This window comes from Aspergillus aculeatinus (assembly GCF_003184765.1).
Source record: "Aspergillus aculeatinus CBS 121060 unplaced genomic scaffold BO66scaffold_4, whole genome shotgun sequence".
Classification (NCBI taxonomy): domain Eukaryota; kingdom Fungi; phylum Ascomycota; class Eurotiomycetes; order Eurotiales; family Aspergillaceae; genus Aspergillus; species Aspergillus aculeatinus.
The window spans coordinates 138,935-155,338 of record NW_020291473.1 but is presented as its reverse complement, the minus strand read 5'-3'; the positions used below and the strand labels follow the sequence as shown (position 1 = coordinate 155,338).

General features: G+C 51.7%; 3 protein-coding genes across 3 annotated transcripts; all 3 read right to left on the bottom strand.

Annotated features, from left to right (window-relative positions):
• Positions 1 to 233: 233 nt before the first annotated feature.
• On the bottom strand, positions 234 to 8,544 carry BO66DRAFT_313639 (uncharacterized protein; the record flags this gene model as incomplete). The annotated part of the gene is made up of 7 exons (XM_025643395.1): positions 234 to 1,407; positions 1,496 to 2,303; positions 3,001 to 4,036; positions 4,092 to 4,804; positions 4,853 to 6,055; positions 7,063 to 8,320; positions 8,413 to 8,544. 7 exons carry the CDS (start codon positions 8,542 to 8,544, stop codon positions 234 to 236), a joined length of 6,324 nt encoding a protein of 2,107 aa, XP_025507952.1.
• A 1,861-nt stretch (positions 8,545 to 10,405) lies between these two features.
• Positions 10,406 to 14,893, bottom strand: BO66DRAFT_456852 (ABC transporter ATP-binding protein; the record flags this gene model as incomplete). The annotated part of the gene is made up of 5 exons (XM_025652158.1): positions 14,219 to 14,893; positions 13,467 to 14,160; positions 11,535 to 13,431; positions 11,360 to 11,482; positions 10,406 to 11,301 (listed from the first exon to the last, which is right to left on the bottom strand). Exons 1-5 carry the CDS (start codon positions 14,647 to 14,649, stop codon positions 10,406 to 10,408), a joined length of 4,041 nt encoding a protein of 1,346 aa, XP_025507951.1. The 5' UTR covers positions 14,650 to 14,893.
• Positions 14,894 to 14,920: 27 nt separating this feature from the next.
• BO66DRAFT_388195 (polysaccharide biosynthesis domain-containing protein) lies at positions 14,921 to 16,222 on the bottom strand. Its single transcript, XM_025646494.1, has 5 exons — positions 16,069 to 16,222; positions 15,953 to 15,977; positions 15,606 to 15,890; positions 15,495 to 15,531; positions 14,921 to 15,425 (listed from the first exon to the last, which is right to left on the bottom strand). Exons 1-5 carry the CDS (start codon positions 16,111 to 16,113, stop codon positions 15,368 to 15,370), a joined length of 450 nt encoding a protein of 149 aa, XP_025507950.1. The 5' UTR covers positions 16,114 to 16,222; the 3' UTR covers positions 14,921 to 15,367.
• Positions 16,223 to 16,404: the final 182 nt, after the last annotated feature.

Below are 16,404 nucleotides of genomic sequence, written 5' to 3'. Positions count from 1 at the left end.
GAGGAGTTCCATTTATCCTTAAAAATGACAAAATGTATGACAGCTATGAAACAATTATACCAAAATTCATCAATGAATAAGTTCCATTCAATCATCTCAGGACATTTCTCATAAGACTCGTGCTAAATCTCATCAATGAACCCATGATGCCCATGTCGCATAGTAACCGTGTATGTATCCCATGCACATATATAGTCTAATAATTCTAGTCCATCTAGTAAGGCGAACCGTATTTAACGACGTTCATCAAATCCATCCTCCTCCTCTTCTTCCTCTAACACCTTCTTCCTCTCAATCCCTTTACCCTCGTAGATCATGAACAGGGCGAACCAGCCGATCAATGCCTCTATGGCCAGGGCCCACCAAATCCCGCCGACAAAGTTATGCTCCAGTCCCAGCCCTAGGCCCCAGCCTCCAATCATGGGGCCCAGGGTACGGGCCCCGCTGGAGATACTCTGCGCGACCCCGTGAATTGTTCCAAGGACAGAGGCGTCGGTGACGCAGTTGTTCACAAGGATGACAGCCGCGGGAAGAGCGAACGTCCTCGAAACAACTTGGAGACCCACAACAAGCGTGAACGCAGGCCAAACCAGCCAGGGCACCCGTGGAAGCACGAGAAGGAAAGGCATCAACGCATATGCCAGTGGTGAAAACGGTAGAAAGGTCCGGAAAGAGGTCAAAGTTCCCAAGTGACCTTGCACGCGGGGGTAGATAAAGATCTGCAACGGCAGACCAATGATCCCAATGATAGCCGTTGCCATGCCGACTCGAGAGGACGGCAATCCCAGACCACCACTAAAACGAAAGAAGCCCTTCCGGCTATCTTCTGGGGCTCGTGGAGTTGGCAGGAAAGTGAACGTCATCGAATTGAATGCGCTGGTATGGAAAGCCAGAAGGAATTGAACCAGCAAAGTCAGAAGAACGTTTGGTGTCCAGATCTGCCAGAAGCTGGGGCGTTTGGGGCGCGGCCGAGCACGGGAACGAATAGGGCTGGGAGGAGCGGACATGCTGGTCACGCTGCCATCAATGTAAATGGATTCATTGTCCGGATGGGTTCTGAGCCGACGATAATAGCGACTCCGGCGGCGCGAAAAGAACTTCGTAATAATGCGTCCCAGCTTCCGACCCCAGTCGTCCCGGTAGCGCGCAATTTCATGGGTCTCGTTGAGACCCAAGAACACAGCCCAGAATGAGGCAAAGATATACATCGCACTGAGCAAGTTGGGCAGCGCATATGGCCAGCGTCTCATCCAATGAACTCCCTCGGTACCACCAAGGAATGTCCCGGGGCCGAAGAATTCAGGGTAGCTATTCAGCGGATCCGCCAGTGCACCACCCAGGACTGGACCGATGATCACCCCGATATTGAAGCACATTGGAAGTAGGAGAAAGGCGCGAGATTGATATCTAAGCACGTTAGCTCAAGCCACCCTTCAGTCCAAATAAGGGAACGACGCGCGCCCGCCCGCAAGCGCCGTTTACCACGCCAACTTACTTCTTCTCTTCAATAATCTCAGAGATCATGGTCCGCATCACCCCGACGTTGCTGTTCAGACATCCCCCCAGCGTGCGGAACACCACAGCGGCCGCGAATGAGTGCGAAAACCCGAAACCCAGACATGAGATGCATGTCCCGAAGAGCCCGATCAAAAGCACTCTCTTCCGTCCCATCCAGTCCGCATCAGCCAAGCGACCCCACCAGACTGCCGTAAGAAATTGTGCGGCGGTGAAACTGCCCTGCAGCACACCCGCCTGAGCAGAGATGGTCGAGTCTGGCAGGGAAGGGTCGAAGGATTTGAGCTGGTAGAACATGTACGCCTGGAGGGAGGTTTGCGTCAGAGGTTCCGACAGTCGCGCGAAAGTCAAGATCGCAAGCTGGCCTTTGTTGGGCAGTGAGGCCCATGTCACAGGCTTTTCGCTCGAAGGGCCTACAGGCCCTTCGGTGTCGTCGTCATCACTGGCATTGTCGCTGCTGTCGCCATCACTGCTGTTGGCGATGTCTATAGATAAGCGTCGGGCAGGGATGATTTCTGCCGGGGGCGCAAGAATCCGAGTCTGCACAGAACTGTCATCGTGGATAGCGGTGTTGTAGCTTGCTTCGTCTTCCAAGGTGTGATGATCAGAAGGAGAAGCTGGACCCAGGAATTCGCCTCCCTCGTGGAAGGGATCTCGGTGGAGATAAGCAGCCTTGCTGACTTCGGTCGCATCCGTGGGAACATCTACATCGCCGCTGAAACTGTTGTGGTGATCATGATGTAGTTGTGGTGAAGTCATCAGAAGAGAAAATGTTTTGTTACAGTAGGCTTGCGTGGTCAAACGAAAAGAAACTCGGCTACATTCAAGAGAGTAAGTGGCAAGGAAAGAAATCCAAACTCCAGTAGTGATGTGGGCGCGAAGAAAGAATAATAGACAGAATGAGCCGTCTTCGGCCTAAAGCTTGTCATCGCCACTAGTGCCTCTTTGGGTATTTCCGACCGCTTCTTCGGCACGCTATTGCCGACACTATTACTTTTTGGTCTCTGTATAGCTAGCAGGCACGAGACCACAGGAACGCAATGATTATCCAACCCTGGCTCACCACAGAAACACTTGTAACAATCCATTCAAACAATGCTAATGATTCACCAAGCAACCGACACAATGCAACGCCTAATCCAACCCTGGAGGCCTTCCCGGCATGTAGAAGTGAAAGAGAGTTCCGCAGAACTGTAAACAAACAATAAGATCCCTTTGCTGCAAGCTCTAGATCATGCCCCCGGGACGCAGAAGTGTCCAAAAGCTGCCGAAGACACCAAGTCTCCAGGAAGTTCTGGGCTTGGACGCCGAGTCCATTGTCAGGGCCCGGATCAGCTCAATTAGAGACTGTGCGCAAGCGGCATGCGATGAAGGAGGGAAAGGAGGGATCGAGGAATTGTGGAACTCGCACGAAAGGGAAAGAGAGCACAAGCTCAAAGCAAGCGGAATAATGTAGTTGAGATTAGTTGCGATGGTTTACACCACTTCGGCCCGTGAGTTCCATCGTGCTCTCAAATCCTTCCCAGGGCAGTTCATCGTCATCGTCAAATTCCGTTTCAGGGGCTTTGTGGGAGGACTTGATGGATGCGGCGGTCAAATCGCCTGTCGGGCCGGCACCTGTGTCAATCCCAATAGATTGAAGAGTTACTTCCATTTCCTGCTCGGTCATCTCACGACCGTCCTGTTTTTGTCCCTCGAGTACATCGTACAAGGCGTAGATCTGATCAGCTTTCATGTCGATGTCTTTCAGTAACTTCTCAATCTTCTCACCAAGCGACTTTCGTTGTCTCTTGCTTAGCGAAGCATCCAGCTTGTTGTAAGCACCTTGGTACGCAACTAGCTGTATCTTCAGGTGTGCCAGTTCATCTTCCAAGGCTTTGAGCACAGTTGCTAGGGCAATCTCTGGGGACTGCGCAGGCCGCATAGTAGGATCTTCATTGAGAATTGAAGGCTCAGGCATACGCTGCGAGACAGGAACAGGCTTGGGGACTTTCACCGTCTCGACCGAGTGATCGCAAGAGTCACCAGGCATGACACGCTTACAGACGGTACAATTCTTGCCATTATGCTGGGTAGCACTGTCAAGCGCACGCTGCGTGGGTTTAGGCAGCTTAGTCAGATTATCGACAAGGCTTGCAGGATTAAGAGTGATATCAGGTAGGATAAACGCGGAGGTCATCTCCTCGGCCATCTGACGTCGCCGCCTTGGAGTAGCAGTAGTCGCAGCATGGTCTGAATGACGTCTGTGACGTTCAACAGGTACTGAGAGGTTGCTGTCTCCTTCAACCATGCTAGCCTTGGATGTGGCGGTCAAGTCGCCCATTGCTGATGCGGGTCTTGCTGGCAGCCCCTTGCTTTCTTTAAGGGATGATTTTCTAGGTATTCCGGGCTTTGCCACGCTCTGGCGGGTGGTATTCCCAGTCTCATTGCCAGCTAACTCCTTGGTAGCGGTCGCTTGGCGCTTCTTGCGAGCCAGGCGCTCCTCCTCCAAGGTCTTCCGTAGCTGGGCGATTTCGCGTTCCTGAAAATTCTGGTTAAGTTACAAGCGGACACAACAAGTTAAAGGAAGAACTTACGTCCACGAAGCTCAGAAGCGTCAAATCCTGTTCCACCACCGAAGATTTTTTGGTATTATTCGTGACCTCACCAGTGGAGTCAACAGGCTCACTCACATCGATCTCCTCCACAATCACCCTCTTGACGCGCTGCTTGCCGGTGTTAGATTGCTTCTTGGACGTGGCATCGCTAGTCCTGGCCTTGCTTCGGGCTTTCTCTGCTCTCGACTTAGATTTCTCTTTTGATTGCGAAAGGTCAAGCGAGAACAGAGCCTCTTCAGCACGTTCTCTTTCCAAGCGAGCTATTTCCTTGTCGACCTGAGTAGAGATCTTCGTGTTTGACTGCCCCTGACGACCGGCCTTGGATCGGGAGCGTGAGCTCTTCGAGGTAAGGTCTTTAGTGCTTCTGCTGAAGTTTCTGCTCGCCTGTGTATCCAACTGACTATCTTCGTCGCTTATCTCGGTTGCAGATGATTGTTCGGACTCATAAGTCTCGTCCTGATCCTTGGAGCCCGATGCAAACTTCACCAATTGGGATTTAAGCTCGGCGTTCTCCTGACGAAGAGCTTCAACCTCATTTTTAAGGTCCTGTGACTCAAGATAGGACACACCCAATTGAGAAACTGCCATGTCTCGCTCTCGGTTCAACCGCTTGAGTGCAGTTTCTTGAATCTCAGCCTTCCTCTCGATCATGTCCAGCTTGTTTTGTAGAGCGAGATTCGCTGCATCCAATTCTGAACGATTGTCAGCTAGGTCTCTTAATGTGAGTTGATCCGACTTACTTTGATTCTCACGCGCAAAGCGATCCTTTCTATACTCATCTTCCTCAGACTCATACGATCTGGTGCGAGAAACCTTCTCTTTTCCACGAGACTTGCTTGTTTTTAATGACGCATTCTCCTGTCTCATTTCTTCGACTCTCTTCTCAGCATCGAACTTGGCTCTCTCAAGCTCAGCCACCTTATCCTGAAGTAGTCTCAACGAAACAAAGAGAGCTTTCTCGTCTTCTGGAATAGGGACCGCATCGAGCGGTATATGTTCGCGCGTTAGAGATACGTCCATGACATCGTGCAGGGGAGAGACAAAACGCGTAGTGCGCGGGCGATTTTGGCGTGCATATACCGGGGTACCATCTTCATACACCCCTGAGACTAGCTCCGACAGGTTCGGTAGGTCGGGTAGGAGGAATGATTGTTGGGTGGCTGTGTCGCCAGCCGTGTTATGCATGCTGCGAGAGCTCGCTGCAGCCTTGCCACGACGCATCTCGCGAGCATAGGCCTCCTGCGAAGCCTTCTCAACAGCGTCCGCAATCTGGTGGGAGAGGTTGGGATTTCCGAAACGCGTCGGACGCGTGTTGTTGGCCACTCCCGACGGCCGTTCGTCTTCAAGCAAGGATCCTTCGTAGGAGTCACGGACCTTTGCATGAAAATCTGAGAGAGTACGGCGCTGGTCTTTCCGGGTCGCCTTGGGATCGAGGTTCTCCTTTTGTGCTTGGCTGGCGCGTCGAATCTGGGCATCCTTACGAAGGCTCTCACTCGCAGCCCTTTTGGGTGCGTTGCGCAGAGCGGACTTCTGTGGTGTATTCGATGTAGGGTAGTCGAGTCTAATAGCTGGTGACGACGAACGAATGCTATTCTCGATGCTCATGTAGGAGTTTCTTGAGTCGTCTAAGCGGCGCGCAGGCTTTACGGGTCCTCTTCCGGCTTCAATGGAGATGCTATCGTCATCGTCATGGTCCATCTCCTCTTCTGATGTGCCGACCGGGGAAAAGTTGGGGAGGTATTGCTCGAACGTTGAGGTGTTAAAGGCGTAATCTGGCTCTTCATCCTGCTGGATTTCGCGGCGGTTCCGTGCACTGCTATGCATGTTGGGGAGTCGTGGGCTTCTTCCGATGTCTTTGGTGGACTCGAGAGCTTCGTGCTCGGGATCAAAGTCTGAGCCAAAGGACGCGAAGCTGTTGGTTGTGGCTTCGCGCGACATATCGTCTATGAGCTACGCGCCGGGTTGAGATCCAGTCCGTTGGTGACACTAGTGATAATCGACGCAGTCGCGTTAGCACCTGACTCTCACATACATTTGTGTGCGGAGGGCTAGGTTAGGGGGTGTAGGATAGTTGTTACCTGGACCGTATAGGCTAGGTGATATAAGTGCGGGATTGTTTAGATGGCAGCGCGTCTGGCCAGCGCGAGCCACTAGTGCTCTGAAACAGGAAGCAGCAACAAAAGACAAGAGCCCTAGGTTCTTCCAATTGAGGGGTTGAGATGAAGAAAATACGGTGCTTTCGCCTCACAATGAGAGTACAACGGCAGTCACTCCTGACTGCAACATAAGGTGTAAAAGGTGGATGCGACACAACAAATTAAGAAACGAGGAGGTTGGGTTGACTTGCTTCGGGGTGGAACGGGCGGACGGCAGTTTGGTTTGTTTACATTGTTCGAGTGGAGCTGCTGACCGCCTTGGATTCCACGGCCACGAGGTGCGGCCGGACCAGCAACGAGCCATGGTCTCTCCCCGCGATTTCTTCCGCTATTGGCAATTCTTGTAATTCGGAATAACACAAGGCACTGCTATTGTGATCACGTTCATTTGTTTCGAATATTCAAACAAATAACAATATAATATAGACTCCGCCCAAATCACCCTCCTGTAATATGTGCAGACAATGTGAAATGCAATGCGCGCCCCTTGTAGTTTAAGGCCAGCGCTTGCCATCCTTCCGGATTGTAAATGTACAAAGGCAATGTGTCGAAACAAGTCAATCAACAATATGGTGTCACCTAAGCTTAACGCCTTGCTGGCTAACAGAAGTTCAGAGGATGAGGACAAACCAATGTGCCCAAAGGAGATTAAAAGAATATATGCCAAGAATCTAGAAGTCGTAAATGGTCATAGTCGTCACAAGGCACGATCAGGTTTAGCAGTTTCAATATATGCAGACTTTATCGGCACGCAGCGGGCGGTCGACAGGGCATTTATGTGATTGAGGCTGGACGAGTATGCGAGCCATCCGTGACCGAGTGACCCTCCATCGATAGCTCAACAAGTGGACGGTCCTCATCAGGACTTTCTACCACGGGTGCATGTGTCGTCGGAACCTCTTCTGCTCGCAAAGGATTGGTAGGTGTTGTGGGAGTATTGCTGATGGGGCTGGCAGCATCGATATGGATTGTGGGTAAGGGAGTCAATTCCCGCAGCTGAGGCGCATGTTCACCTCGTTCAGCAATTGGACTTTGATAAGGAGGAGCCTCTCCCCAGTCGAGGTCTTCGTAATCCGGAGGCGGAATGTGGAGGGCGCCGACGTCGCCACCATCTTCCGGGCCTGGAATAGGCTGTCCCAGAGAGTGAGTAGAAGTCGCGTGAGACCGAACCTGAGTCAGAGTGTCTGCTTCGGAAATGGTGGTGGCGCCGGACTGGAAGGACGAATATGATTCACCTCGAGAGTGAATGCCGGTGAGAATCGAGCCCGAGGAGCGATCGGCAGCTTCGGAGCTCATGCCAGTAGCATCTGTGAGGAGAGGCCGACGGTCTGAATCGGGCGACGAGGCTCGAACACGCGATCCGTCGTGACGGACGTATCCTACCTCGGCATAGGAAACACTGGAAATGCGTCTGTCGCGACCACGACCCTGACTTTCTGCAAGCGTCGCGCTAAGGGCCGAATTACTAGCGTTGGCAGATGATCGACTCTGTGCGCGCGCCCGACTTTGCATTCGTAGCTGTTCAAGGCGGGCATGATCTCCCTGAGCACGAGCCTCACGACGCTCCTGTCGCCGCTGCTCCCGTTCGGCTAGCTCCTGTCTTCGTTGCAAGCGAACCTGGTACAAGGACTCCATCAAGTTTTCTCTGCGCTCCTCCTCCTCCTCCGCAGTTTCAGGGAACTCAACCACGACATCCATACCCTCTCGTTCGCCCTCCCGAGCAATGACCTGTTCTGTTGGTTTGGGGCTCGCAGAATATGGAGGAAGGGTGATAATAGACCGGATTGAAGTTTCTCGTCGAACGGCAGTATTGGTGGTGTGCATTTCAGAGCCTCCTTCTGGGGGTGCTTCAGTCGAGGCGTTTCCGGGGTTGTTGGTCGAAGATCCATCGGGCACCTGTCCATACGTGACACCCACGTTCCATCGATTCCACCGATCCTTAAGGAACTTTCCTGGTATATATTTCGGGCGGCATTCCATTCGGCGGAGGGTTCGCAGTACAAAATAGAGCATCAAAATGAATGACAGGACGAAGATGATGCAGGCAGCACACTACAATTGTGATTATGTACTGTCAGCACCAAAGGGATCCGGATGATGTTCATGAAAGGGAGAGAAAGAATGGAAGGATCGAGTGGCCTTACAATGATGAAGATATTGTTCTTCTTGTTCGTAGTGTGGTCCCCGCCATTGTCGCTGCTCTTCTCCGTGTTTGGGTCGCTGGCCGGGCCATTCTGACGGGCGCCAAAATGCCGGAGGTCGTCTGGAATGTACATGCTGACAAGCTTGGGCGACGCAGAAAAAGGCCCAAGGCCTCAGCCTCAAAACATACAGAGGTACAAGAAGTGTGAGAAGTGCGAAAGAGATGATAAGCGATTCGATTCAAGTCTGGTTCGGGAGGAAAACTCGAAAGATATGGTAGCCTAGAGCGGGAAAGTGGCGGAACTGGCGGATGTGGTGAGGCTGTATATAGGGTGATACAGACAGGGAGCGGAAGCTGCTGATAGGTGCCAATGCGTGTTCAGATGGAAAGGGCAGGGATCCAGAAAGTATACCGGAAGGGTCAAAAGAAGATTAGAGGGGTGTTCAGGAATAGTAGAGATGGTTGGAGTAAGATACGCATGAGATGGCTTGTCAGCATATCCGTGACCTCCATACAGCATACACAAGAGGTGAGGAGGGAAAAAAGAGGGGAAAGAAGAAAAGAAAGAGAAATAAGGAAAGGGAAAAAGGGAAAGTCGGAGAACGAGTGAAGACAGCTTAGGTAGAGGCAGTCTACCTAGGTAGCTAGAACAAACCAGCGGCTAGCTGGTATCAAAGAGTGACGATTGATTATCTGTCCAAGACAAGACAAACAGACACACACCAACTGCACCACCAAGTGCAGATTAACTTAGAGGTGAGTGCAGTAGGAAGAGAGAGTGAGTGGCTGGGCCTGCGAGACACACGGGATTGGAGTTGAGTGGCTGGCCTTTCCAAGTTCCACTAAGGCTTTCCCCTCTCCTCTCCTCCTCCCCTTCGTATCCATTTCTTCCTTGATAATCAAATTTGTTCAGCCCACCCTCCAAATAAGAAAATATACACAGTATACTCACCATATCTTCCTCAGACTTCCTAAATTAATGATCTCCATTTCCTCCCCCTCGAGTAATTAAAGTCAATCTCATGGTGAAACGACCGACCGAAATTCCATTACAGCCAGTACCTCCTCCGTCCGGCTGTTCTGCCCGGACCACTTTTAGACGCGATGCCATTTTTAGATCTTGTCATCTTTTTTCCCTATCGATAAGCTCTTCCGATCCTTTCCCCTTCCCCCTCATCCATCCAATACGAGGAATGTCCTGTCCAGTTGGGTGCAACCACGCTTCTGGAAGGCCAACGACTGATGGTTGGTTCATCGAGGCTATGACCATGGAACGCCATTCCCGTGCACGAGCTGGGCTCCCTCCACTTCGGTCGTTTTCTATCATTGGAATAATGTGACGCGCGACTAACTACAGTAATTTATGACCTTTTGACACAACAGCTAATCTGAGATCTACGGAAAGCCACTAGACTTCTACTGCTACCAGAAGTGGTGGGTGGCCACTGCACACTGCACTCTCGGAGAATTCGAAGTCAACACCCAAGAGCACACAGTTTACCATCTTACGGAATACTCTCCCTTTCACTACTCGCTCATAGTACATGTGTGCGTCTACTAGACTATGACATAGAGATCTACCCGCTTGAGTGAACGAGGTCCTCCTGGCATCGTGCAGTCACCACCAATTGCAGGTCATGTATGGAGTAGCCCTCCCCGCAATTGTTTCAAGCCATACCCCACAAGCTATACCTCACCGCTGTAAGTAAGGTAGGTGTCGACAACGTCAACCCAGTCTTACCGGCCACCCCAGCCCTCTAAAGGTCTTGGTCTGCCTACAGATTGATACCTCCTTTGGATCAAGCAAGATCTTAATTGGAAACAAAGAGAATTGAAGAAGCGACAAGTATGTACATGATAGCTTGGTGACTTTTCATGCCGGTCAAAGCGAAAGCCTCCGGGAAAGACAGAATCGACGATTGAGCGCTTCCTTCGTCGTCGCAGGTGCCTCACGTCCAGCGATGCAGCCTTTATTGCACAACATTACCTCTGTTTTATGCATCGGTCGCATCGTCCTCGCAGGGGTCCTCTATCAAAGCCTTCAGTTTCCCGCCATTCCGGCGCGCCAGCTCTTCGAATGGCCCGTCCTCAACCAGACGACCTTGATCAAGCACGACGATCGTGTCCGCAATCTCCATCATTTCTCTTGCGTGCGTGACGATGAGCACAGTAAGTCCAAGTTGTCCGGCGACTAGCTGCTGCACCGTTTGGCGAACGATCTTAGCATTAGTAGGATCAAGGCTGGATGTGGCCTCGTCCAGGATAAGGATCTGGGGCTTTCGAATGAGAGCTCGTGCGATGACAAGCCGCTGAGCTTGTCCTCCCGACAAACCCACGCCACCGTCTCCGATAACTGTGAGATAGCCTTGGGCCAGAGATGAAATGAACTCATCAATCCCAGCTGCCTGTGCGGCAGCGCGTACATGGTAAATCTGGTGGAGTGGGGACGAGTCTTCAAGGCCGTAAGTTATGTTCTCCTGGATCGTCCCCGGGAAGATAGAGGGCTGCTGCGACACAATCGAGATGAGAGATCGAAGCGTTGGAGTGTGCACTTGATGAATGTCAACGCCCCCTAAAGCAATTGTGGGCCACCCTTGGGCTGACTTCGGACTCTCGTATAAATTGAGAAGCAGCGATGTTATTGTGGACTTCCCCGACCCGGAACGCCCAACAATCGCTGTACATGAGTTTCTCGGAATGGTGATGGAGACGTCTTTCAGCACCAGTGCGTTGGACCGGGTTGGATACCGAAAGCTGAGCCCCGTGATCTTGACTGGTGCGACTTGGCGGACCTTGAGGGTTCCCTTATGCTCGTGCGAGCTACCTTTGGGGAGATCCGCGAGGCGCAAGAGCTGATTAGCCATCTCCTGCGACGTGCCAATTTGAGGGACTTTGGGATTGTCAGTAAATGCTATACAGGTGGGAAACAGCAGATGATGAGAACATACTCCATGAAAGAACCACGCTTGCATATCCAATGCCGAATAGGAGCATGGAAAACACGCTCATGAGTTGTTCGACGCTGAATTCTGCCGAAGATACCAGCACCGCCCCATAATAGAATATCAAAGCTTTGATTCATCAGCATCTGCTGCATGATACTTCAACAGTCTCGTGACTCACCACTGACAAACATAATCATAGAATCGACCAGGCCGAAAAGAGAACCCGTGTAGAGAGCTTTTTTGATGCCGATGGTCATGCACACCGCCGCAGCTTTCAAGTGCTTCTTGTGAAAGAACGGCTCTAGTGTCAAGTTTCTGACTGTCCGGATCTCTGAAAACGTCTCGATGAAGACCTCCGATGTCGTGGTTCTAGCTCCAGAAGATCGTCTCTCCCATAATCCAGTCGTCCTCTCGAAGCCTCTAGTGATAGCGTAAATGACGGGGCCGCAAGCGAGAACAACAAGAGTCAACTTCCAGCAGAGTGCCATGCTCCAGATAATCGCAGTCAGAGCAACGGTGGCAGCCACGAGGAGATATCCACCAAAACGGCCAACCAAGTTGCGCATCTCCTCACCGTTTTGGTTCAGGCATGTTGTTAGCTGGGAGGGTCTGCTCCCTTCTTCGTCAAACCATTTGCGGGGTTGGTCGAGGGTTCGAGCGAAGCCGATCTTGCGTATACTATCGACCCAAGCCTGACCGCATAGATCCAGGAGGTAATGCATCAAAAAGGACACTACACCATCGGCGAGTGATACCCCGAGGACGGCCAAAGACCACGTCGACGCGTGGCTTTTTTTGTTATAGAAAGTCTGCAGCAGCTGCGACAAACAGAAAGAAAACACCGGAGTCGCCATCGCATGGAGAAGCGTGCTGAAAGATCCGAGCGCCAGCAGCCAACGTTGTCCAGTCGTCAAATTCGGTATCATGGTCAACAAGATCTTCCGTAAAGGCCTGCGTTGCTGGGGCAGGAGGCGGGCCACTTGCTCGGGGTGCTCATCCGCAACCATTTCGTCAATGCGATCAAGCGGGTGGTTGTTGGCAGCAATGTGACGGCTAATTCGGTTGAGCTGTGCCTTTGCACCGTTGACTTGAATCGTGTTGAGCTCTATCATCTCCATGGCAATTGAGTCGATGGATTCCCGCTGCGCATGCAGTGGAAGCATGGATCCGAACACGCTTTGTCTTCTGGATCGCACCCCACCGGCATACTCGTTGTCAGTCGACAGCATCTCCTTGAGATATGCATCTCGCACTGGGTCATAGAAATGTCTATTTCGAGCTTTCGATGTATCACAAGAGCCTGGCTCAGGCGATGGGCTCCGGCTCATCGCGCCGCTTGCGTCTTCTTCTTCTTCACCTTGCTCGGTGGTTTTCTTACTTTGTGAAGGGAAGAATACTTTGTTTTCCTCCAGCTCATGTCTATAACCGGCGTGCACTACCGAGCCATGCTCTAGAATATATGCGAAGTCGCGGTCCAGGATCTGGGACATTTCGTGCGTGATGATAATCGTCGTCTTGCCCCGTCGCCATTCTCGAATAGCTTTCATAATTTCGACGCGGTTGGTGCCATCTAGGGCACTTGTCGGTTCGTCCATGATCAATATAGGAGTATCTCTGAGTCGAGCTCTGGCGATCGCAACCCGCTGCCTTTGACCCCCACTCAAAAAATTCCCACCGGGTCCAACACATGTTTCGATGCCTTCGGGCATAGCCTGTATAGTCCCCTCTAACCTGGCTAAATCAATGCATCCTTGAATGTCAGGTTTCCGGAGCCGACTGTGATCTCGGCTTCCAAATGCGATATTCATGAACACAGACTCGTTGAACAGCACGCTCCGTTGTTCGATGAGTGTCACATTTTTGCGAATCCAATTCGTACTCAACGTCTGTATGGGATGGCCATCAATAAGAATCTCACCCGATGTCGGCATGTAGAAGCGGGCAAGCAGCTGTCCAAGAGTGCTTTTTCCGGATCCGCTTTTTCCTATGACGAACGTGGTCTCTCCAGCTGGGAAGAAGAAGCTCGTTGAGTTCAGGCTGAGTCTGTCTGGTTGAGACGAGTATGAGAAAGAAAGCTTTTAGGCACCGGCGGATTAGCGGGTGAACTAACATGAAAGAGGAGTGGTGATATACTACACACGTTTTTAACTTCAATGTCGCCGTGGCAGACATCCGGGCATATGGCCCCGTCTAACACCCCCGGGGCTTTACCGTCCGCTCGATCACTCAACGCGTTTCGCAGGGCAAGGGAAGCGATCTTGCCCTTTTTCATTACAGCTGCCTGCGGCATGATGAACTCGAAGGACTGCGCTGCTGCCAAGCAGGCCCAGAAGGTCCTCAAAACCTCCCCTGCAGAGAGCTGGCCGGACGTCGCCAGAGAGCTGCCATACCAGAAACCTTGAATAAACATACCGAAGGACATCATACGCAGGAATGCGATCTGCAGAGAGGTGAAGCGTGCTCGCCTCAAATAGCACACTGCTGCTTTGTCGATGCTGGCCACAAAACTCCGGTGCTCGATGAGTTGCCCATTGAAGGACTTGACAGCATCGATCGAGGTGGTGGCGCTGTCCACAATCTTCGACGACTTCGCAAGCTCGACCTTCTGCGCTTCGAAGCTCGCATTCATTTTCGAGGACAGGAATGAGATGATGGCCGATAGCACCGGCATCCCGGCCAGAGTGACCAAGCTCAGGTTCCAGGACGTATAGAAGGCTAGGATCAGCGAGACGATCGCTCGAAAAAAGTATTGTACGGCAAGCCCGAATGCCTGCGACGTCGCCTTCTGCAGGTCATCGATATGACTAGTTTTCAGTGTCAGCCTGTTAGGGCGAGCCAAACAAGAATCATCATGCAACGCACCCCTGGAGACTTGACAGGTACACCCGAGTGCCATCCTGCTGTGTCTCAAACCATTCTTGATCCCTCTTCAAGAGGCCGTCGAAAAGCTCGGTGCGAGCGTTCGCCACTTGCAGCTCTCCGAAGATAACAAACAGGACATAGTAGCATCCGTTACAGATCCAACTGATTGCTCCCAGGACCGCCAGTCGGACGCAATACTTCGTCGTCGTCCGAATCAGGTCGTGATTAGTGATCTCCTGGCCTCCGAACAAGGTAAATTCGTTGAAGATCTGGCCCAGCAATATAGAGAAGGCCGGTGTGGGCAGACTGGCGACGAGAGCGAGCACGACTCCTCCGATGAGAGTCGGCGCATGCTTCCCAGTTGTGAAGCTGAACAAAGACAACCAGCCCGCATTTCTGCCCGAGGGAAGTCGGAGAGTAGACGCGGCCATCGTTTGATTCGGCCTTGCGAGCCGTCCTTGATTGACTGTTGTATTCCTTTCTTTTATCTATCGACGAGGCGTCTTGATAAACTCTGGGAGATACATGGTTTGACTAAGAATGCAGAAAGGTCGGTCTTCGCAGACGATCTATACATATTGAGAGATGAGGAACCCAAAAAGTCTAACACTCGCCTATGCTCCATCCTGTTTGTGAGGCGTGACAAAGGGGAGTCATTCATGGCAGGCTGAGATAACCCATTATCCCGCTCCTTGTCCCAAAGCGGTTATATTGAGGAAGGAAAAGATAATGATCCACGGTTGGCATTGTTGTTTCTCCGCTCGCCCTGAGGGCCAACCACCCCCCAAAAGAAGAAAATGTCTATTCATTACTTCATTTCCAATGAACAAGATCCACCCACTGTATATACATATAATGTTTCGCTTTTTGAGAATGAAGAGAAGAAATTGAGACCACCCCGGTTCCATTCTCGCAGGGAACCCAGACTCTCTGCCAAGGTCATTAGAAGCAACATTTACGGCCGCTACCGAACGATCCATTGGACCATGCACGGGCCGTGAAGGGGGATGACTATGGACTCGAGTCGTTGCACTATCCCATAAAGCGACAGCGAATGCAGGATTGGGAGCTGGGGAACGGATCCAGTCATTCGTGCGACTATTCTAGAAGGGCCAAGGAAAGGTTTTTCCAGTACTCCGTGGCACACATCTAGGAGCTCGCCTTCTGGGCCTTCTCGTAGATCCAGTCGTTGAGTCCAGCGCGGTTTCTAACGAATCGATAATTGATTAGTTCCACTTGTGTTTTTTTTTCTTATTCGGGGCGCGATGATGCTCACCTGGCGATCTCGATCGCGTAAAACTGCATGCGCATAGCTGTTTTGCGAAGTTAGTCCCACATATCCCCCCAGTGCAAACAAACTTCCTGTAATCAAAAAAAGAAAACCCACCGAAGATAGTCGTCTCCTGGTCGTACTCGAATTTGGGGTTGGAGCGGAGCATAGTTCCGAAGTTGAAGTCGGTGACGGTCTTCTCATACTGGTTCATCCAGTTGCGCCACTTCTCCTTGCCCTCCTTGCTCTTCATCGTGTCCTCGTTCAGCGTCTCGGCGGGGTCGAAGTCCGGGAACTCCTTCATGAAGGACTCGTAGATCTCATCGTCCATCTTGGTCAGACGAAGTTGCGAGCCGCGGACCTTCTCGAGGATCGCCCAGTATGTCATCAAGTGCTCCACGGCTGTAAAGGCGGGTGAGTATGAACGATTCTACCTAGAACGGGGAGGTGAGAGGAAAACGGACCCTTGACGGCAAACTGCTTCTCCATCTACAGCGCGAGAAGATTAGCTGTTGATCTTGGTTTCGAAAGATGGAGATCACCAGGGGAGTTTTCTTCCTGGCGCAAAGCACGAACTTACATCGTCCAAGTTCTCCGCGGTCTCGGGATCGAAAGGCTTCGACATTTTGACGATTGTGTGTGTGGGAATATGCTTTGAAGAATGTTTCAATGTGGTGGGTATACAATGGAGGTCTCTTTGGTGACCGATAACAAACTCTGGTGGTTGGTTGTTGTTGGGTGGATTGGGAAATCGAATTCGAAGTGCCCCGCGCGACAGACTACTCTTTTTCTGCCGCGGGCGGAGATTTTTGCGCCGCCCGCCTAAAACCCCGCCCCGCACCAGATCCGTACGTCATTCGCACCATTTCAACATTGCTTCCTAAGGCCTGAGAACTGATATGCAAATACAAACTGC

Coding starts and splice junctions, on each gene's coding strand:
- BO66DRAFT_388195 (XM_025646494.1), bottom strand. CDS start 16,113: ATGTCGAAGCCTTTCGATCCCGAGACCGCGGAGAACTTGGACGAT. Junction 15,532..15,605: donor CCAGGAGACGACTATCTTCG/GTGGGTTTTCTT, acceptor TTCGCAAAACAG/CTATGCGCATGCAGTTTTAC. Junction 15,426..15,494: donor TACGCGATCGAGATCGCCAG/GTGAGCATCATC, acceptor TCGATTCGTTAG/AAACCGCGCTGGACTCAACG.